Source organism: Lytechinus pictus, chromosome 2, assembly GCF_037042905.1.
Source record: "Lytechinus pictus isolate F3 Inbred chromosome 2, Lp3.0, whole genome shotgun sequence".
Lineage (NCBI taxonomy): Eukaryota > Metazoa > Echinodermata > Echinoidea > Temnopleuroida > Toxopneustidae > Lytechinus > Lytechinus pictus.
In genome coordinates this window covers 61,778,587-61,802,243 of record NC_087246.1, presented here as the reverse complement: position 1 = coordinate 61,802,243, position 23,657 = coordinate 61,778,587, and the positions used below count along the sequence as shown (strand labels likewise).

Here is a 23,657-nt window from a genome sequence, read left to right as displayed (position 1 = left end):
AGCAAATACTTGCCTAAAATTGCTTGCTATACAAAGCAAAAAAAAAAATAGCATAATGGGGAATCGGGGAGTGGCGGCAGTGTTTACCTGCATCATACTTCACAACAATGTATTTTCCATAATTTCTGGAAAGAAATACATGAGTCCCGATAGCCGGGAGGGGAAAACGGAGTAGAAAATGGTGTGGAAACAAAGGAGAAAGCAATTTTAAAGTTTTTCCCGCACCGTAAGCGCGGAAACAAAATTTTGTATGAAGAGAGAGAAAAGTCTCATATAGGTTTTTATTCTTTAAAAAATATGAAGGAAAAACAATAAAGTTATCCCTTTTCTTCCTTCGCTTTTCTTTTTCTCTCTTTCCCCCTTTTTTTCTATTTGGGGACGTTTCCGGAAGTTTCAGAATAGAGACCCAGTCACCCAGATATATGTGAGAAATAATGTGAGGAAGCGGGAGACCGAGCGTCACCAAGTTAATATATTTAAAAGTTATAAAAACTAGTCTTTATGCATTTTGAATTCACCTTCAATGGACTAACAAAAAATTGTCAAAATACTTTGGATAGAATCTCCCAAAATTTTGATTAATAGGCCTACTGATAATTTTTATCCGGGTCGAACATTCTCCAACAGAGAGGTTACGCTGTTAAGTGTATGAGACACGGGAGCACTTCGATTACCCTAAATGAGTTTGATATATGATTGGATTTATTTATTTACTAACAATATTCACATGTTTACAGATTATGAAACAAATTGATTAAAAGTTATACATGTATGAAACATACAATGGTAAATGGGACCAGGGGTCCGTTTCATAAAACTTGTTACAATAACAAATTTACAATAACAGTTATAGGCTACTGAAATCCTTCAATCTGATTGGCTGATAGTGAATTTGTTATCAAAATCTTGCATTTGTTATTATAACAAGTCTTGATGATACGGACCCAGAATGCGCAAGTGCTTGTCGAGTCTGGCCGTCTGGCCCCACATATTACGAATGCACATTTTTAAGAACAAAAACAAAACAAAAATTAAATGACAACATACTCGATCTATCCTTGTAAAGGGTTGTCAGTAACATTTTTAAAAGTATCTTAACTGCAGTAATTAAATACTGTACAGTACATGTAGGTGGTGTGAATTTATGATAAAAACATCTTTTTAGAGAATTCATAAGACTTTTTCTGGATTTCTTCAATTTGATTTCAACTGGAACTTTATTACAGAAATCACTACCTAGAAAAGAAAGCGAAAATTGACCTTGAATTGTTTTAGTCTTGGAAGATTTACTTGTTGGCCTTTCTTCTGCCTTGTAGGATAATTGTGCTCAATTAGGTTACAATAATGTGCTAAGGAGTGAGGTAAGTTATTATTATGCAGGTCATACATAAAGGTACAGTTTTTTTAACATGTTTTAATATAAAAAAAAAAGGAGTACGATCCCTGCAGAAGAACGATCCGACCTGGTACTGAATAGCAGAACAGTATATCCCTCTATAATTATAACGACATAAAGAAAAAAAGATCAACAAGCTGATAATGTTTTTCTCATGGCGCTCCGGTACCACAACTTTTGACGAATCACAGCTATTCTTGAACTGAACAATAATGAAGTGGGCGGAGTTTGCCAATCGTCTGCAAATGAAAAACTCCCCATATTTATGCATGCATAAGCGCATCACCGGAGACACACACCGGATTGTACCCGGGCGCGGCCGGCGGCGGCCAGCTCGACCCTCGGCGCGGCCTCGATCGATCGGATATCATCTTCATCTTAGCTTTTTCTTCTTTATATTATCTCTGCACGTCCATCCAGTTCCAAGATGGAGTCCCGTACACGAATCATGAGGTCATCTCAACTTGGATTGCCACCTCGGTCCTCCATGACTGTGACATTTTCCCGTGACACCTTGGAACGGAAGGTGGAAGCCAATAAACCCCAGCAACTTCCACGGAATCCCGATCAGAAGCTTGGAAATATTGGAAAAATAACTGGGAAAGATGCGGACCCAGTCCTCACGAGCTTGGTGAACTACCACAGCAAACTGCTTGGGGCCTCGGGGAGGTAAGGCGAAGGCGCAGCGAGCGCGGCATGCTTGCTGACCTGATAGTGATATGTGATGGTGCTGTTGATGACATCCATACTAGGTTGCCGTGCATGATGGCCTGTGAGTGTGGCATTTGTATGTACATATGCTTTTAGTAATTTTACAAATCCTATAGGCCTACCACTTACCACTCAGTAAAGTGGGCCTTACTCACCCTGCATCAGTCCAAATCATTTTGCACAATTGTCATGATTGTTGTACTTGTAGAATCTATGTCCAGACAAAACAAGGTTAACCACAAAACAATTTCTGGGACTTGAGAACCAGCAACATTTCATATGAATTGTTTGAAAGTAGACCTGAAATATTTATGATGCATTTCAGATGTTGAGAAGATCCAAATATGAAAATGATGATTTTATCTAGATCTAAATTGTAAGAGTTTGGACATTAGACCTTGCACCGAACCCATCTTACATTTACAACTCACTAAGTTAATTGTCTTTACTTTAGAAATAGATCTACTAGTACTACCAACTACCAAATCTGTAATTCTGATTTTTGTAATTATTGATTTTTGTTTCGAAAATTTTAGTTTATCGTCACTTTTTATTAAGTTTAGACATTAGAGACAAGAGTCTTTCGATGGTGCTGGCCAATGCACTCTGATCATACAACTTATAAATTATTGAAGCCAAGGGGCAAACAATTGCTAACACAGTCATTAGGCATACATAGATCTACATCAGAGAACATTCTTCATTTGATTTTTAAGCCGCCTATTATTGCAAATCATACCTTGTAGGCTTATATAGTTGATGAAAACTTATTTGCCCTGTTTTTTTAATGAATTCTTAATAGTGTGAGCCCTTGTAGTTGTATTTGACTTTCACTGATTTTAATTATTTTCTAGTTTTCTGGTTTTGGAATAATTTGCTCCTTAGACATGCTGGTCATTAGGATTTGGAATCAAATTGAGTTTAATTAGCTTAGACAGTGGGCCACTGACATATTTAGGGGGCAATTGGTTGCATAAAAAGTGAAAACAAGGGGGGGGGGGCAAAATAAAGACGATTATCCCCTTCAATCCATAAAGCAAAGACCAAGGTCAAAATTATGGTAGGGTGCATTTTTAGCACTAACCCTAAGGCTTATGTTGCAAAAATTGACCCAATTCCAACACTTGCTTGAGGTGCTGTTTTTCCTAGATACTCGATCACTAACTCACTAAATCATATTTTCCACTTTTACAGCTCTTTAGTTTTTTGTCTGCAAAGTATGTGGGGTAAATGAAAGAAACCACAATTTTTGATTAATTACTTGTAGACCCTAAAGGTTAATAATGTGTATTTGTTTTTGAAAAATCCCAATAAATTATTGTGGGGTGGTAATTTATTGATTGAACTTAGGGAGGTGGATGCTGGGTAATTGTTGAACAAATTTCCAACTCATATCAATCACATCAGTAGTTAGTTTTGATTACTACTAGGGAAGAAAAAATACACATGTCTCTGGGCAATTTGCCCCAATAATACCCACAAGAGCCCTGGAAAAACTGATATTATACTAATAAAATGTAGCAAATATTGGCGTATGAGCTCACAAAGTAGCCCAAGAAGGTTATTTAATTTTTTTTTTTAATTCTTTTTGCCTGCTATTATGTAAATGATTTCTTTAAAAAAAGGCCGAGTTCAGTTCTATTGTCTCCTTACATTCAGTATTCCTTTCAGTCATATCAAAATTATGCTAGCTTGGCTTTTGCATCTAAGATTTATCAAAGGTGGACTAACATTCTGAATGTAATTTAGCCCTTAAAATGGTTATTTCATTAAAGTGTAGCACTTGGAAGAAGACATTACTTTGACCTTGCTCCCATTTTACCTTGAATAACATTTCATTTCAGGGTCATCCCAACTCAAAATGGGGTCTGTTGTAGAGTCCAGTTCTGTTATACTGGATGAATTTATTTTGAACACATGTTTTCAAGTATAGTGACGCATCTTACGTTCATGCATAATTTGTCAGATGTAGCCGCTTCAGCAGTTTGTTATCTCTTTGGGCAACCTGAGGTACTTAGTATCTGATAGTAATTAATCTACAATCTTTATTCACCAACAGGTGTTTGACATGGTACTGTGAATAATTTTCAGTTTACAATAGTGAATGAAGAGGGTGTCATTCCAAGGAGATACATGTATGTCTCCTTGGTCATTCTAAGGGCCATTCCACTTGGATACCAAGTTGATTTGATTTTTTTTTTAAAGAATGAAATTCACTTTAAGCATAAAATTGACAAATTCATGTAGTCCAGATATTAAAGTCATGTTCTTTCATCTAGCTGGTATCATGAAGCATTGATATACCTACTGATTTGATTCAAAAGAATGAAATTCACAAAAATAACAGGATGGATTCATACAGTGAAGATAAGTGACTTTTCAAAGCTTGTATCATTGAATATTTTTATATGCCCAAAAATATCCACATATATACTTGGAACTGTGATGGAGGGCTCTTTTGAGCACTTTTTTTTTGGGGGGGATGCAGTCAGTCGGCAAGCCCTGAAAAAGTAGCTTCTTTTATCCAAGTGATATTCATGACTAGAGTGTTTTTGCATTGTTAATGAGCTTGGTGCGGACAAAAACACCTCTTATTATTCGGCCATTGCTACTCTAACTATTGACCAAATTTCATGTTTTTGGTATCGTTATAAAGAAGAAATATCATTCTTTCAGGTCATGTGTCTGGATTTTTAAAAAGATTTTGTAACAAATTTTGATCTAAAACATGAAACAAAATAATTATTTTCATGCAATAAAACCTGTTGTTTTTGCACTTAATTTCTGGTTGGGCCCAAATAGTTTTTTGATTATTATAAAGCTGAAGATCTAAGCTTTAATATGATACAATTTTTATAAGAAGATGTATCTTAGATGGGTCTGCAGCCAGCTTTTCATAGGCCAAGTACATTTAGCAGTTTAAAAAACAAGAATAAGTACTGCGCTCTGATTGGTCATAGAGACCACACACCCATACAAATTCCAATGATCCCACACTCACACTGGGCCTCTGCAAGGTCACACTCACCATGTGGTAATCTCTTCAAATTACCCATGCCTGTTGTTTTGAAAACACTATTCAACCAATCAGAACTCTGGATTTTATGCTACTCAGAAATCTCGTCTTGCATTTTGGTGGAAAAAGTTGGCTGCTGACCCATCTAAAAGGTGCCACATTTCAAAATTGACATTGTAAGAAAGTATAGAGTTTGAGCTTTCTGATGATATAAATTATGTTTGTGCCTAAAACACAAAATTTTGCACAATTTGCATGAGAAAAAAGAAGAAGAAAATCCCGTTTGAGGCATCTTTTCATGCCTAAAATTCCCTTATTCATCATAATATTTTACTCAAAAGAAATGACCATTATAAAAGAGGAACGTTTACTCTTTCATATGGTACAAAAATAATCAGTTTTACTCAAGGAGAAAGTGGTTAAATTCTTTGAGAAACAAAGTCTCTTAATTTACGAGATTTTGCAGGGACATGAATTCAGCCAAGAGAGGACTTGGATAAATCTTGCTCATTTGCTCATTAACACAGGGGCTTGCAGACTGACTGGATGGCAAAATATCCCCTTAGCCCCTGTTTATTTTTTTTTCCATACTGTGATTTGTAAACAGGACCAGCTATTTTGATTCAAGACTTCATCTTTGTCTGTGTGTGGTGAGGTAGGGTTTGTTGCACTACCTCGTCATGGGAAATCTTACTGGATAATTCTCCCAGGATCATAAAAAGAAAGGAAACTATCAATTTAATCTCAAACAGTCTATTGAGAGTGTCCTTTACCTGCTTATATGAGCAAAGGAGAAAATGGCCAGTAGTTTATTTTATCTATTCCCAGTAACAATGCCCACTATAGTATGAGTTAATCCTAGGTGTGAATGGCCCTTCAATTACCTTAAAGGAGAATGAAACTCTTGGAGCAAGTTAGCTTTTGTGAAAGCAGAAAAATTAAAGAATAAGATCAACAAAACTTTGAGTAAAATAGGACTAGCAATAAAAGAGTTATGAGCATTTGAATGTCGAGATCACTAATGCTATGGAGATCCTCCCATTGGCAATGCGACCAAGATCTGTGATGTCACGCACGTACAACTCTCCCATTCGGACACTGAAAATATACCCCAAAACATATCTTTTTGCTCATTCTAATCATATGACAAACGATTCATCAATGATATAATGTTGTGAAACCTCTGTACTTGTCATCTCATAAAGAAAACACCTAACCTTGTGATAGACTCTATAAAAGTGAGAATATAAGTGAAATAAGTACTAAAGTAATGAGGGAGTTGTACGTGTGTGATATCACAGATCTTGGTCGCATTGCCGATGGGAGGATCTACATGGCACTAGTGATCTCAATATTCAAATGCTCATAACTTTCTTATTATTCATTCAATCTTCCTCAAACTTTCAACAATATGTTTCTTTGATTTTTCTCTTTGATATGGATTCAGCTAGTTTCAAGGGTTTCATTCTCCTTTTATTATCCCATTACAACTCCCATTGTGTCAACACTGCCATGCTAAGCTGGTCATTTACACTAGCTAACAAAAGAACACATTACCAGAAGAGGCTTACAGGTAGCCTTTTCATTATGATTATTTGAGCTTAATACAAGCCTGTAGGTTGAGATGATTTTGAGTTTTGCCAGGATTTGTTTGTGCATGTACTTACACATGTTTCTTGATGAGACCAGGCTTTTTTTTATTATAAAGATGAACTTAATTATGGTTTAAAGTCCCATTCTGTGACCACTGACCCCCTCTAAAAAAAAAACATCAAAGGATTACAACTACAAACAAGAGATGATAGTGTGCAAAATAGACTTTAACTTGACAGTAGTTTTTTAATTAAGGCAGAAAAATAAGTTTGGTAACAAATCTGTCACAGAAAAACCAAATTGTTTTTCAATGGTTTAATCTTGTGATGTACCATGCAAGTAGCCACCCTCATATGTCAAGTGATATATTTCATAAGTTCCATCACTTTTAATCTTATGATATTTTCAAAAAGATTTTTTATTTCGAAAATAATATATTCAGTCATCATGGACCATTAAAACATCTATATTACATGACATGTTGGGGGCAGTCATACAGCTGCTTCACCTGCTTGTATGTGAGATTACAAATTAAACTTTGAAAATTCTGTTTTCTGATATTTGAACCCTTGATATCTCATCAATTCCAAGGCCAATGAGAGGAACATCAAGGCCAATCATCCATAGCCATGGCTTTCAATGGACTGAGAATCCCTTAGAATCCTTGAAGCCCTGATGTTCCTTTTAAATTATTTCTCCCATCAAGATCGCAATAAAAATTATCCAAAATCTGTCACACCCATCTGCATGAGCTACATGTATCCAATTCAATTCAATAAAATCTAATGTAATTTACATTAAGAAGAAATTAAACAAGGAATTTAATGAATTTATTTAATGGGTTGTCCTTTTTCCTTTTACTTCTTACTACATGTAGGTACAAAAATGACTTTGCCAAATGCACACTTTCCAAGATTGTGTTATTAAATCCATTCAGTTTTCTTTGGATTTTACTGTGTATTCATAATGGTCATTATTTCTACACAATTGACTTCTGTCTTGTATATAAATGGAATAAAATCAAATCAAATCATTTTTTCTTGTTTATTTGCTCTAGGTCATTTGACTTAATTGTTGGTAAGCTGAGTCATCTCTTAAAAACCAATGGATATTACCTGGATTCCAAGTATAAAGGTACTATTATGTAATAACAGAATCAATTACAAGAATGATTCAAACCTTTTTGTAATTATTTTCCTTGTCTATATAATTTACATTTGTGATTATTATTCCAATGTTCTGTTGTTACATGTACCTTGAGTTTTCTTTAATTGTTACTAATGAGATGTAAATATCGTGATTATGTTTGTTTGAATAAACACATGATTTAAAAAAAGAAATCCATGACAAACTTGACAACTTCCCTTTTCTAACATTGGCATGTTATGATACTCGAGTATGATGTGCATTATTGACTTCTTACAAAAAGTTTAGACTGACTAAAAAAAAAACATCCTGTAAGTAAAAAAAAAATTATCAAATTTTTGCTGAAACAGGCAGTGTTTTGGTATTTTAATTATGATTCTACAATATTTATTAAAATCACTTTATATTGAGCCTGCAGAACCCCTTTATTTGAACAGATTATAGAGTAAAAATCAGACAAGAAAAACAATGAAAAATTCATCTAACGTGACAAAGAATTACTAAGGTTGTCATTATTTTTAATTTCTGTGCATGTCCTCATTAATAGTCAATGAGTGAGCTAGTGATATCATCTCATCATTTTTTTTTTCCGGGAGAGGGGTTATTTTTATGAAGAAATTATGTTAATATTGCCCTCCTGGAAAAATAGGATTGACTTTTGATATATCATGAAAGATAATTGCTGAAATTTTTGTTGGGAAGGAGACATGTTATTGAGTCTATTGACACACTTGTATGAAAATATGAAATATTTATGATTTCACTCAATAAAGTTAGAAAAGGCAAGGTGGGGAGATTACATAATCAGCCCACCTTTTGCATATTTATGATGAAATGTATAGGCCTGCATATAACTGTTTTCACAAAATATTACAAAACTTTGAGATTCAATAACTTTATTATCTTATAATCATATTTAATAAAAACTTTCAATGTTTTGCTCGCTGAATTTTGCTCTATTTGTTTAGATATCATTGTGTTCAGTCCCGAGTCCCCCTTTAATTTTTTAGGAAGAAACAAACTGATTTATTGCCTTCCATGGCCTGATTATAGCTATTCTCAAAATAAGTTGCTCTCATAGGAGATGGACAAAGAACCTGTTGATTTCCCCCATTCCAAAGAGCCCATTAAAATGTGTCTGAGAGAGTTAATCATTCATCAAGGCCCAGGCTGTTATGTATCAAAATCAGGGGAAAGGCCAAACTCTCCCTTTTGGCACCAAACTTCAAGCTGCATACTATATTCTGTGTGTTACACCTTTATAATTATATTTAGGCCCTACTATGTAGCTGAATCATGTAGGCCTTAATTCCTCTATTTCTTTGAATCCTCCTGTGTAGAGTGTTTTCAAGATGAGTATTCCATTTCGAAGAATGCTCAATTTAGTGTGTGATGATTTGTTTTTTTAATATTTGTTGATTAATACTTGTCAGTGAAAATAAAATGCCAGCTTATAAAACCTTCCACAGCTCCAGATTTTTTTACTTGCATTTATGTGATAATGATTATATCACAGACTCCTCCTGTGATAATTTTCCAGTACAGCTTGAGCTATTTATTGTACAGTGTGTAGAAACAGGATATATTGCAAACCAACTACCGGTACTACTAGTTTTCATCCCCACTTGAGGTTATCAGTTGTCTGGTCACTAAAAAGCCCCTAGTGGGTGGTGACAAGTAAGAACCATTACTACATACAGACCTGTATGATATTTTTGTGTTCGATAGAATGAGCTCAGAATGAATGTGTTTGTTGTTTATCTGTTTCAGCAGGTGCTTTCATATTAATACCCAGTTAATCATGCCTCAAAATACCTGATATATTTCTTATATTACCAATTTACACCCATCACACCCAAGTCACCCATCTGAAGTTCTGGACAAGACAGAGTCCCAGAATTCATTGCTATCTATGAGCATGGACCTACTACAACATGCTATGAGTAAATACATATTCCTCGATAAGGAATACTCATAATTTGTGGCCCAGAGGTTCTTGTAATTTGCTTGAACACAAATTCCCTCTAAAGTTTCTGAGCTACTAACCTTCCGTCATTATATTCAGGTATATTACAAGTTATTTGTCTTCACACTGTCAAAATATGATTTTTTTTTTTTGGGGGGGGTGATCTTTTTCTGGTCTGGTTAGAATCTCTAATTGAGTGTGTATGAAAGCCCCCTATTTAAACATTATTTGAAATCAGCCTTGATTTTAAACATTGAATTATCATGACACATATGCCATTGTATTCTTGAAAACACATGTTGATTTTTGTCATTCCCTGTACTGTATAGGACCCATGGACGCCTTGTTCTTTGCTATCAGGAATCTGATTGTAGACGCAGAGAAGAGTGAGATCTCTAGGACCAGACTGTTAGAGAACCTGGAACTCAGAGCCAAGACATGGGGTCATGACCCCTTGGAGCTTCCACAACCTCGTGTAAGTGGTCTACCAGCACTCTCCAGGATTTAAAGGAAAAGTTTCCTCCGATATTAAACCTTTTTTTTTTAACAGAAAGAGCTCGTCAAAGAGTGACAGAGTAACATATTTTTTAAATGTTGATTTGGTGATAAACATGCGAGCAGCTGCATCATGTGTTTGTAAAATGCCACTTTCTTGAAAAGCTGATAATTATTTTATCTGTCCATTCAGTGTATCATGAGACATACGTTTCAAATACAGTTGAATGAAAAAATTATTTCAGTCATGAATCATTAAAAAGTGAGAATTGTTTATTGTATGTTTGTTTCGTGGTAATTAGAAAGCCTTTTGATGGGTCAAATTGAATCTTGGCATGTATGCATATATGGCAGTGATAATCTGGTGGTAATCTGATATGATTTAGGGGGTCATAAAGTTGAAGGTCATGGCCCATTGCCACAGTAATTTATCTATCCAACTGATAAAGTAGAATTGTTCATAGTTCATCAGTGTGTATATACGTCTGTATGAGAATGACTATAAGATTATGAAAGTTTATGAAAATTTGAAAGCGTGGTTCATACACTGATAGCTTATTAAGCACATCCAATAACGAATGTGCGTTTATGTCATAGGATGTTCAATTTAAGCTTTTTACTGAGGTTACAGCATTGATAAGCCCTCTGTTTATGTGGATCATGGACCTACTAGACAGTGTGGGCTCATTGATTTAAAATAGTATGCTGTATTTTAAGTAACAAGCATGAATTTAGAATAATGAAGACGGGGATGAAATCTGCGTAAACTGTGGTTTCAGTCCATTTATGAAAGACCACCTGGGAATTAGACTAGAGCCTATGACAGGTATTCTAAAGTCCGGTTCAACTTAGGCTATGGTCTAACTCTGTGCTAAATTTATTGGAAGCCAAATAAAAAATGTCAAAATATTGTTTTTATTGTATGTATCATATGTGCACTGTGCTATAGTGATTCAGTTATCATTCCCAGATAGTTGTGAATCATCCGAGTATTAAGAGATGAGCTGACAAATCCAACCTGTACTTTTCAGAGATTTTTGTCACAATTGGCTTTCCATAGTTAAACCACAACTTTAGACCAGAGTTTGAATTAAACTTGAGTTCAGAATACAGGCCTATGTCTGTGTATGTGTGTTTATTCTCATGAATTCAGTATTATGCTGTTTAAAGTCATCATTGACTCCAAACCTATCAATATTATGTCCTTGGTAATGATGTAATAACTCTGCTGGTGTGACTGTAGTATATCTGTACCTATTCTGTCTTTATAGGCTCATTTACAAGACTTGCTTTCTCCTACAAAGCCTCCTGCAGTCACCAATCCTCAGGATAATGCACCTATTGAATGCCTATCACCACCTTATAATGGTAATATAGTCAAACTAAACTTGTGTGCTAAACTTAAAAGGGGAGACCTACAAATGTTCTCGACAGGAGTTTCTTGAAACACCCCCCCCCCCCTTATATCATAAGTCTCTGGCTTGTGATCATTTGACTCAATCCAGTCACTAGAACACTTGAAAAAACAATATTTCTCTATCCAGAGTCATACCCATAGTCCTATTATATATTTTTCTCAAAGTATTAGGTTAATATGTGACTTTGGTAGAAGTCTTTCAGAACAAAAATAAAACAAAGGCTGTTTCATGTAGGTTGAACTGATCTTCAATGATAGATTATTAAAAAACTTTGAGCATCATTTTTCAATTATACTGTGTTGGGAAATGAGAATTCATATTTGCTTTCATCATTGCTTTTTTGTGGACAATTTTCACCACCTTATTTATCCAGAAATATCAAGTGAGACCATATTTAAAATCAATTTGATGATTAGAATATAACTATTATGTTTATATCTTACAGCTTCTGGGCGTTACTCCCCTATCCCTCTACCTCCTGTCCAAGTTGCCCCGCCCAGCCCCGACATGGAGGCATTGACCCATGTGGCCAAGGCCACTCCATTTCCTGATGACACTGATGACGATGAGGAAGATGATGACCAGTGGCTGACGACATCAGACATGACCTACGAGTCGGACAGCTCCGAAGAGTTCATCATGCCGGAGCGTGAGGTAGAGGATCTTATGTTGGAATCTACCACAGATCTTGATGATGAGCTTTCCAGGCTACTGTCAGCAAAGCTCCCTGATAGCTACAAGAGGAGAGGTATTAGTTGAAGGCAGAACTACTGCCAGTTGAGAAATCCAAAGTTACCCGTTATGTATACTTTGCCTAAATAATTTCTCTTGGCAAAGGCCATTCCATTGGTTAGTTAATTTTAACTTGTTGGCTAGACTTTACCAGCCCTTTCCAAAAGTCCAGGGTCTTACAAAGAGTTGCGATCTGATCAACCGCGGCTATGGAAAGCCAGAAATGTTAACATAGGAAAGGCATGTTTGTTCAAAATGTTTTCTAGATATGGTGTTGTTTTTTTACCATTCAGTATGCTCCTTTTTGTTAACAAAATGACCTTGTGCAAATTTTTAAAAAATTATGGATTTCCATATAGTTGAGGTTGATGACATCTATTACAACTCTTTGTAAGATTGGTCCCAGATCAGCATTGCATGTAATCTTTGCCAATAATTCCCACTCTTGAAGAGGTAACATTACTTCAGCTCAATCTAAGAAATTTTTAAAGATTCATACATACATTTATTTAAATTTCATTTGACATTTTGTCCAATAAAAATAAAACAAAGATGATATTAGAATGATGAAATTAATCATGCTACTTTCAAGCACTCAGATTCACTCTGTAGAGTGGTTAAGATGCTGATTGCCATTATTATCCTAGGTTTAGCTAGATTGCCATGCTAGCATCCCAAGGGCTTAAATTAATCAAAGTCCATCAATTTCCATGCCTGTGGATGCCTTTTTGATTGGTCTTAATGCCCCACTTTTTGGCCTTGGAAGTTTGTTGTTCCCTTTTTTTTTGCTACTTGTTCTGGAATATAGAAATGTGCCTTTTAAAAAAATGACATTCCCCTTAAAATATTTAGATAAGATATGGCCTTTGCCCTCAAAGTGATGAATTTATGTCCATCTTTGCAGTGAATGATGGCAAACCAGTGCGCTACACCAGGTCTTTCCTGCTTGACCTGTGGAAATCGCCCTATTCCAAAGAGATGCCGTCAGTCCTGAAGCATACCATCTCCCATAGTGATGTGTCCTTTATCATCCAGGTCAGTCTAGCATAAAGTGGATGTTAACTTCTCTAAATAACTTCTTGATCAAACAAACTACAAGACAGCTAGCAGCATAGATTACCCGACCTTCATCAACTTTTTTTGGCAACCCCTTTTCTGGCCTACCGCTTGCACAGTTAATTCCTAGTACAGGATTTTCTTAAAAAGAAGTACCCTTTGTTTGTTAGTATTTGTGCAGTTAACTCTCTTTATTGGTATGAGAATAATACAGGAAATACTTGCATGTGAAACCCATTCTGCCTCATGAGTAACGGTGAAAATACAGAGCGAAAAAGACATTAGTTTCTTTGTTTTCCCGAGATTAAATAGTTTTTTACTAATTCAGCATACAATTCAAGCTATTGACTTAGAGAAAAATCAATATATTCATACTTCAGCATTTTGCAAATCTGAAGTGAAGAGTTACATTAGTTTGTTAATATAAAGGAGAGTGGAATTATACAGTTTACAGGTGCTGTTACATACTGTTGGCAGAAAAAAATAGGTCTCATTCCATGAACATTTTAAAGAGAATTTTATAATTGTAATTTGATTATTTACTTGAGTAAACTTATGCTGATGCACATAAATTTGTTGCTTTGCCAAATGAGTGCCCTTTTGATTTCATATTATTCAGAGGCATGCCTTTTCTGATCCTGGAGTGCTGTTTCTGCAAGGATCAATGGATGATATTTATCTGAAGCCATCTCACCTCAAGGCAGACCCTAACTCAAGAGTAAGATCATCCAGTGGCAGAAGTACCCCAGACCCCAAAGCTTCTGATGGAGATGCTACCAGGATGAGGGCCTTGAGCTGGCCCCAGGGAGCAGAAGCAGCAGGGAAACCACAACCAGATGTAGGAGGAGAGAGACTGGTCCAAGGCAGGGAAGGGGCAAGGCAAATCCATATAGGGGCAAGGGTGGACAGTCCGAATCCTGCAACTTGGCAGGGAGCAAGAAGAATCAGTGAAGGTGACGGCCAAGAAGGACGACCGGAAGCATCCTTGAGATCCAATTCACCAGATGATTGGCGCAGGCCTGGATCTACTGCTGTAATTTTGGGAGAGACTGGAACTGGCACTGGGATATTAGGAGAGAGGCCAAAAAGGAATACAGACAAACAAGAGCCCTTAGCAGCAGCTGCAGAAGGAGAGGAGGTTGTGCTGAGACCACGTTCTCCAAGAGATTGGGTCCAAACTGCATTTGGGACTTTTGGAGATAGGGCTGGTCAAAACACGAAGAGACCGGTTACCCCAAGAAAGGAGGAATCTCTACGGCCACGCTCTCCAAGTGATTGGCGCAGACCGGGATCTATTTCAGGATTACTTGGAGATGGGGATGCAAGAGTGGTGAGGCCCAGGCTCTCCACTTCTCCAGGTGTAGCAGGAGATGGGGCTGAAGAAATGTTACAAGAGAGACCAGGATCATCTGGACGACATTCACCAAGTAATTGGGGCTGGCCAGGATCTAGTTCAGGGATACCTGGAGATGAGGGTACAAGAATTGCTGGACTCGGCCTCTCCACCCCCTCTCCAGTTGTAGCAGGAGGTGGAGATCAAGAAAGACCAGGTTCTAGAAGACGATCACCAAGTGCCGGCAGTCAAGAGGTAAATCTTTCCCTGTTAATCTAGTGATGAAAGGATCTTGACATTTAAGAATCAGTCTTCAGCATGTACGACGTCAAGGGCTTGGTTTCCAATGTAATCAATATAATATTTTACCAATTTAATGTGTAAATAAATAGATTTGAATGATAATTTGCTGCAACAGTGATTTTATGATACATGGACTAATCCTTAAAACTATTGTCTACTCCGGCTTTATCCACCCCTTTTTCCCCACCAAATTAGCGCATATGATTTGCAACAATCTTTAACCCGGTTTATAAACATCTTTTTACTGCTTATGTCATTAATTTGAAATGTTTATAAGACCATTTTTACCAAGATTCTATGTAGTAATATTTGCATCAATTGAATTAAACCTCTCAATCATTACCTTAATATTTCTTCTCATGTTTGTGACATAGGCTAGTACAATGAAGGTCCGATTTGATCTGCCTGATCAAAGCAGCGAAGATGACATGAAAACCAAAGAGTCCCAAAAGAAACAAGCAGCTACGTCAACCCATGTACTCCTCACACCACGTCAGATTCTTGGAGATGGGGTACGTGCGTTTGCTTGTTGGATTTTTCCACTCTGGACAATCTGTGCACATTTTGTGATTTGGTCCAATAAAATTTTCACCTGGTCTCCAAGCGATTGGTCTTCTTTTTACATATTTTAAAATCACACAGGCTGAACCCATTTGGTCTAATTGGCATGATGTCCGCACTACTTTTGGTCTAATACTGATACCCACTTCATGTAGTTGTCATTTAGTCTAATGCTCAGATGGTCTAATTTTCACTTTGTCCAATTATTTTACAGTTTGTGAAATGAAAATGCAGCTAACACTATTTAATCATATAGACCAAGTAGATATTAAAGGAGGAGGGTGTAATAGCCTAACTAACTAATTCAAAATGGTAAATAGGCTAAATAGTCATTAGACCAGCCATTCTCAATTAATTTTTTTGAAGCGCCAAATTTCTTTTTGAGAATCTGGACTGCTCCACTATCCAACACGCGACGAGCGAAATATTGTGGTATTGGGGGGATGCAGGATCACCTGAAGAGCTTAAAGGTCAAGTATTCCAGAAAAATGTTGATTTGAATAAATAGAGAAAAATCAAACTAGCAAAACGCTGAAAATCTCATAAAAATCAGATGTAAAATAAGAAAGTTATTACATTTTAAAGTTTTGCTTATTTTTCACAAAACAGTGATATGCACAACTCAAATGAGACATTCGATGATGTCCCTCACTCACTATTTATTTTGTTTTTTATTGTTTGAATTATACAATATTTTCATTTTTTATAGATTTGACAAAAAGGACCGACTTGACTGAATCATATAGTATGAAACAATGCTCATTCCACATGTTCAGGGAGGAATTAATCGTTGTCTCGCTTGACAATGAGGAGAAAATTAGAATATTCTCTATTTCATATAATAAAATACAAAAGAAATAGTGAGTGGATGACGTCATCAGTCTCCTCATTTGCATACCCACCAGGATGTGCATATAACTATTGTTTTCTGAAATTAAGCAAAATTTTAAAATGTCATAACTTTCTTATTTCACATCCGATTTCGATGAAATTTTCAGTGTTATGCTTGTTGGATTTTTCCCTTTTTATTCACATCAAATTTTTGTTGGGGTGGACGTGTCCTTTAAGTAGAAAGCCTTTTAAATGGCCGACAGGGGTTCTCAATCAACAGAAGATATAAAAATACCAACATACTACACAATTTAAAAAAAAAAAAAGATAAGTGACTTGCTCAAATTAGTGTTAATTATTATGTTTCTGTATTAAATTTTCTTCTTGATGAGGGTCGTGTTTGAAAAGCAAACCGGGTATGTTGATTAGTGGTAAAGCGTCAGCCTCATGAACGTGAGGCCGTGGTTTCGATCCCCAACAGAGTCATAAAAAAATATATATATAGGAATGGAACCTTCTGCCTTCTTGCTTGGCGCTCAGCATTTAGATTGGAGAAGGGTAGTAATAACATACATGGAAATGCAGGGCCCGCTGCAAGTCCCTAACCGAAATGGCTACCCTGAGTAAATAAAATGTAATTATGATTATTGTTATTATTAAAATCACTGTTCACAAATCTATGTTCACATATTATGTACATGCATTGGCGGCGGAAGCCAAACAATTTAGGGGGGGACCACCAAATTTTTTTGACAAGCAAAAAAAAAAGATTATATATCAACCAAAATTTTATAGGGGACCGGCAAAAAAATTTGACAAGCAAAAAAAAAAAAAAAAAAAGGTCATCAACGAAAAATCATCCCACCCACCTCAAATTTAGGGGGGACATGTCCCCCCCGCTTCCGCCGCCTATGTGTACATAGTCTTTGACTCTTTGTACCAATCGTAAATGAATACATTAAATGAATCCTCCATAATAGGCGTTATCGAATGCTAGATTACACAAATCAGAGGAAATCAAACAGCATTTAGATTTCAAAAGAGCTGAGTTTTTATTTTCCCTTTGTAATTAAATGATCAAACCTCAATTCCAGATTAATAGATCAACCTTTTATTTTCTAATGCTTTTTCTTTTTCTATACCGGCTCCCACGCGCCACTCCGAAAGGCTCGGTGCGCCACAAATGGCGCGCGCGCCACCATTTGAGAATCCCTGCATTAGACTAAATAAATTAGTAGACAAATTGGTTGTGGACTAACTAGGATTAGACCATTTGGAATGAGACCAAATGGAAAGTAGACCAAGTTGCAATTTACCAATATCTTATGCTGCAGAGCCCTAAACATTATACAAATGCAACATAACCCCCCCCCCCCCAAAAAAAAAAAAAACCCTATTCCATCACCATCTTGAGAATCCCTGCATTAGACTAAATAAATTAGTAGACAAATTGGTTGTGGACTAACTAGGATTAGACCATTTGGAATGAGACCAAATGGAAAGTAGACCAAGTTCCAATTTACCAATATCTTATGCTGCAGAGCCCTAAACATTATACAAATGCAACATAACCCCCCCCCCAAAAAAAAAAAAAAAAAAAAACCTATTCCATCACCATCTTTAGTTCAATGTAATGAATGTTCAAAGGATAATATTCCCTGTGATTATCAATTTGGCATCTTGGCAAGAGAAATGTCAAAACCATCTTTTAATTTCTATCCAACTTCTTAAGACATTCTTTAATGATATCCATGTATTTCTGGAGCATTAACTTTGAAAGCAGAAAATTGGAAATGGGACACCAATATATGAACACAGTCAAGTGGTTTTAAACTGCTTTTTGAATCACCAGGGTCCTGTTTTATAAACAACTTTTTTTTTTACAAATACACAATGGGTATAAAATGTTAACTATCTGCCAATCAAATAATTGAATGATTTATATCATTGCAAATTGTTATAGTAACAAGTTTCATGAAAAGGTGTCCCAGGAATGAAGTTTGTTCTTAATGCAAAGATTATATTTTTTTCAACAGGCTCAACAAGACGGGGGCACTGACATGTCTCCTCTGACACTGCCGATGGGATTCGCTCCTCAGACCGAGATCCCTACCTTTAGAGAAGTCTTTAGAGAGGTCATTGAGAAAGGGATCACTACCGGGGCACCAGGGCCAGCCATGGACATCAGGGCAAAGTCCCCTGAAATGTGATCCCCACAACATTGGGATATTCATCTGCCCTCATCAGATTGTCATAACTTTGACTTGAATTGAATTCACAAAGGTTTAATTAAACCAGGGATGAGGATTACACTCTGCAAGTGTACTAAAATAAGGATGATAAATGTACATTGCTAATGAGAATGCTACAAGAGAAAGTGTTGAGAGATTGGGCCCTGCATGAAAAAGAGATACAATTGATATATACTATTGATCGTATCTTGCTGTGCATGGTATCACACACATTAAAGGTCAAGTCCACCCCAGAAAAATGTTGATTTGAATAACTTGAGAAAAATCAAACACTGAAAATTTCATCAAAATCGGATGTAAAATAAGAAAGTTATGACATTTTAAAGTTTCAATTATTTTTCACAAAACAGTGATATGCACAACTGAGTGACATGCAAATGAGATAGTCGATGATGTCCCTCACTCACTATTTCTTTTGTTTTTTATTGTTTGAATTATACAATATTTCAATTTTTACAAATTTGACAATAAGGACCAACTTGACTCAACCATATAGTATTAAACAATGCTAATTCCACATGTTCACGGAGGAATTAATCGTTGTTTCACTTGGCAATGAGGAGAAAATTAGAATATTTCATATAATAAAATACAAAAGAAATAGTGAGTGGATGACGTCATCTGTCTCCTCATTTGCATACAGATCAGGATGTGCATATAACTGTTTTGTGAAATTAAGCGAAACTTTAAAATGTCATAACTTTCTTATTTTACATCCGATTTTGATGAAATTTTCAGTGTTATGTTTGTTGGATTTTTCTCATTTTATTCGAATCAACTTTTTGTTGGAGTGGACTTGTCCTTTAAAAGATTGATTGTAAGGTTGATTGTACCTTTTTGTGTTACAGGGCTCTTATTCTGTGCCTATTTTGCTTACAAAAAGCCCTGGGCTGGTATTCAATTGCAAGTATTGATTTTTTAATAAAGTAAAATGCGTACACTTGTATTCAGATCACATCTAAGTAATTTACTTCATCAAGCCAAATTTAAGCAAAATACTTAATAATTACCATTGTGACGCAATAAAAGTTTGAGCAAACTAATGCGCAATGTATACCCGTTTGTGCGCAGAATGTATGACTGTGCATATCACGTTTTTAAAGTGCACGCAAGCGAGACTTTGGTCTGGTTGGCAGCTGACTTAGATTTAAGCAAAATACCATACCCACAATATGCAATAGTCTTGAATACCAAAGATGGTTAAGTATTTTACTTAAGCAAAATACTGAGTGAAATATTTAATATTCTGGCTTAAGTATCAAATTGAATACCTGCCCTGGTGTTTTCAAACCATGGCTTAACCCAAATATATGTGAATTTGGGATTATTATGTGGTATGTGACAACAATTAATAGTTATGCTCTATGCATTTTTATAATGGAGTTGAGAATAAAAAAAAAACACTTTGCAATATAAACAACTCTTCTGGACTCATGCTTACAACTCGTCATACAATACAGGCTTGGATTTCTGTATTGAAGCAGTATTCATTGAATGAAACTTTTTTTGTGATGATTTTGTCTTTATTTTTTTTAGTTATATTTCAAAATTATCTTTCAGTTTGATATATGATTTGCTGATCAAAGTGCCTTAAAATACATTGTGTGTGATCTTGAAGCAGCTTTTTTCCCATTGTTTGGAATGCATAATTGTGTAGTTTTCATTTGGTTTGAAAACGAAACTTTCTGTCTTCATTTGATTTTTTTTAAAGATGTGTGTGAGTTGTTGTACCTCATTTTATTACTTGCCATTTTATTTTTTTCATATTATAATCAAGTTCCGATTCATTTATTAGTTTCTGGCTGATATTGGAAGTACTCATTTTTATTAACCCATCTCTTTTTTTTTACTGTGGTTATAACTCTGTGAAACATCTCATTCAAGTGTATTCAATATGTGTATATTTTATTTTTGTATCTTGAGTTTTTATTATTTGTGAGGGTAATAGTGCCTTAAACATTTCCTGAGATATTGGCTGAAAGATAACCCAAAGAGGTCTTCCATTAAAACTTGATTTGATGTCAACAGTACTTTGTGATTTACACTATTCATGTATAAAACAAGACATTTGGGGTGAGAGAATAATTTTATTGTAACTTTTGGGAATCTTGAGCAAATAATTACAGGTCCATCTGTCAATTTTGCCTTGCATAATCGGGGAGGCGGGACGGAGAAGGGGCATTTGTAAAGATTTATTGTGTCCTACGGTTTTGATTAGCAGAGAAACAGGGGTGTGGCTGTTGTTATGGTAACTGCTGGATAGTAACCACTTTTCAGTGTTACAACTTTCATGAAACCTTCTCCTGGGGCCCGTTGCATAAAAGTTATTATTATAGTAACTATGCCATCCAGTGTTATCTTGAATCCTGGAATCCTTGATTCTGATTGGCTGTTGAGCATTGTTACCATGGTAATTACCATTGGATGGCAGAGTTCCCATAATAGTTCAACTTTATTGCAACAGGGCCCTGGTCCGACAATTATTTGACTTTATGCAGTTTCCACTTATGAAAGATTAACTCATGCAGACCTAAATATAGTTTGAGATAGACATTATTCAATACTTGATTTCATTTTTGTTTTGTAAGTAACCAGTATTACACATGTTTTGTTGATAAGGTAAAATTAGATTGTGTGCTTGCCTTTGCTGCAGTAAATAGGATTAGTAGTAGTAGTAGTAGTAGTAGTAGTAGTAATAGTAGTAATCTGTATTATTTTTAGTGGTAGTAATAACAGTATTATTATTAGTAGTAGTAGTATAAGTAGTCGCAGTATATAGTTAAGATTTTTTTAAGTATGTTGTGTGCTACCATTAATGTGCCAAAGATGTTTTGTATGTAAGTAAGTATGTAAGTTTTTATTTCATCATTTTCATTTCTATGCAAGTGCATTTATTTTACAGTTTACTCTTTGCATATAGTCATGATGACTAATGCTATTTACACCATATACTTCACAAGATTGATATTAATCAGACCAGGAATTCAACAATGTTTATTTTCACAATTCTGTTGCATTCATATTCCCTTAGCCTAGATATATCTGAAAGTGAAGATTTATGCAGTACATATTAAAAGAGCCAAATAATACTGCCATGAAATATTACATATATACAGTTGTTTAACAATGTTTGCATGTGTCTGTTTTGTTATTGAATAACACATAATTATGAAGGTTTTGATCCATCTTAATTGTCTGTTAATGGTTTCTTTTTAATATTTACATCCATGCATACACTGTGCTTGGGACTTAAACAGCGCCCCCAAACCCCTCTTGCTTGTTAATAATTTTTGTCTCACCTGCATAGCAGAGCAAGAAATAGGCACTGCTTTTCCGACGGTGGCGGCATCATCAACATTGAAATCTTAACCAAGGTTAAATTTTTGAAATGTCATCATAGCTTTTAAATTTTTGAAATGTCATCATAGCCTAGAAAGTGTATGGACTTAGTTTATGAAACTTGGACATAAGGGTAATCAAGTATTACTGAATACCCTGCCTGAGTTTTAGGTCACATGATCAAGGTCAAAGGTCATTTAGGGTCAATGAACTTAGACCAGGTTGGGGGAATCAACATCAAAATCTTTACCAAGTGTTAAGTTTTTTAAATGTCATCATAACTTTGGAAATTTTTGATTTAGTTCATGAAACTTGGACAAAAGAGTAATCAAGCATCAGTGAACATCCTGCATGAGTTTCACGTCACATGACTAGGGTCAAAGCTCATTTAAGGTCAATGAAATTTTGCCATGTTGGGGGTATTTGATTATAACTTTGAAGTTTATGTATCTAGTTCGTGAAACATGGACATAAGAGTTATTAAGTATCACTGATCGTCTTGATCGAGTCTTGAGTCACAAGATCATGGTCAAAGGTCATTTAGGGTCAATGAAGATAGTATATCATCATACAAATGTTTTGGTGAATAATTATTCAATAGTTGTTTTCAAAGTCAGCACTGCTGCTGTATTGAATCGTGTGATGCAGGCGAGACTGCCAGAGGCGTTCCGCTTGCTTTTCTTTGTTATCAGTGCTAGATATGAACATGTCAACCCTAACTGCTTGTGTCAACTTAAAGTATTGTAGTAACTAGGTGTTATATTTTGAAGTGATGTACGTAACTAGGTATTATGTTATGTTTTAAAGTAAACTCGGTATTATGTTATGATTTAAGAGTAGTCCCAGTTTTCTTTCATATTTTTCTTCACCTGAGATCAGCTTTGCTATCCAGTGTTAACTACCATGGTAACAATGCTTGATAGCATATCAAAAGCAAGAATTCTATTCAAGGTACCATTGAATGGCAAATTTCCCATAAGAGTATCTGTTATGCAAGGGGCCCCAAGAGTGTAACATAAATAGGTACGCATGTGATTTAAAAAAAAAAGACGCAATCTCATTAAATTTGAATTGAGGTCATGTAGGTCATGGGAACTGCCGAGTCTTTCCTATCTAGTATTTGCAATAAACAATTGGAGGTAAAGGTTTCCAACCTAGGACATGTTTCATAACACTTGTTATAATAATAAATTCGCCGTAACAGTTAAAACGCAATGAAATCACTAAATTTTATCGGCTAATAGTAAACTTGTTACAGTACTTGTGCATTTGTTATTTGTGAAGAGCTATGGTGTAGTGGCCGTGACTCTCCCCTCGTAATTAATTTAAGAGGGTCGTGTGTTTGAATCCCACTGCGGCATACATGTAGTACCCTGTGGCAAGGTGTGAATCCACACTTTGCCACTCTCTACCCAGGTGTTAAATAGGTACCCAGTAGGATGTGAATGTCATTGTATCTTGTCCAGCATTGTGTGTGCCTCATGGGCGACTGGCTGGAATACTCCACAG

General features: G+C 35.7%; 1 protein-coding gene across 1 annotated transcript; it reads left to right on the top strand.

Annotated features, from left to right (window-relative positions):
* The first annotated feature begins 1,683 nt into the window (after positions 1 to 1,683).
* LOC129253848 (uncharacterized) lies at positions 1,684 to 23,396 on the top strand. Its single transcript, XM_054892276.2, has 9 exons — positions 1,684 to 2,065; positions 7,774 to 7,850; positions 10,158 to 10,303; positions 11,595 to 11,691; positions 12,187 to 12,489; positions 13,378 to 13,508; positions 14,149 to 15,117; positions 15,540 to 15,677; positions 18,594 to 23,396. The coding sequence occupies exons 1-9, from the start codon at positions 1,824 to 1,826 to the stop codon at positions 18,765 to 18,767; spliced, it is 2,277 nt and encodes a 758-aa protein (XP_054748251.2). The 5' UTR covers positions 1,684 to 1,823; the 3' UTR covers positions 18,768 to 23,396.
* The last annotated feature ends 261 nt before the right edge of the window (positions 23,397 to 23,657 follow it).

Bases quoted from the DNA above. Each gene is read 5' to 3' on its own strand.
- LOC129253848 (XM_054892276.2), top strand. From the start codon at position 1,824: ATGGAGTCCCGTACACGAATCATGAGGTCATCTCAACTTGGATTGCCA. The intron at 7,851-10,157 runs GTACTATTATGT...TGTACTGTATAG, and splicing joins CCTGGATTCCAAGTATAAAG to GACCCATGGACGCCTTGTTC. The intron at 12,490-13,377 runs GTATTAGTTGAA...CCATCTTTGCAG, and splicing joins TGATAGCTACAAGAGGAGAG to TGAATGATGGCAAACCAGTG.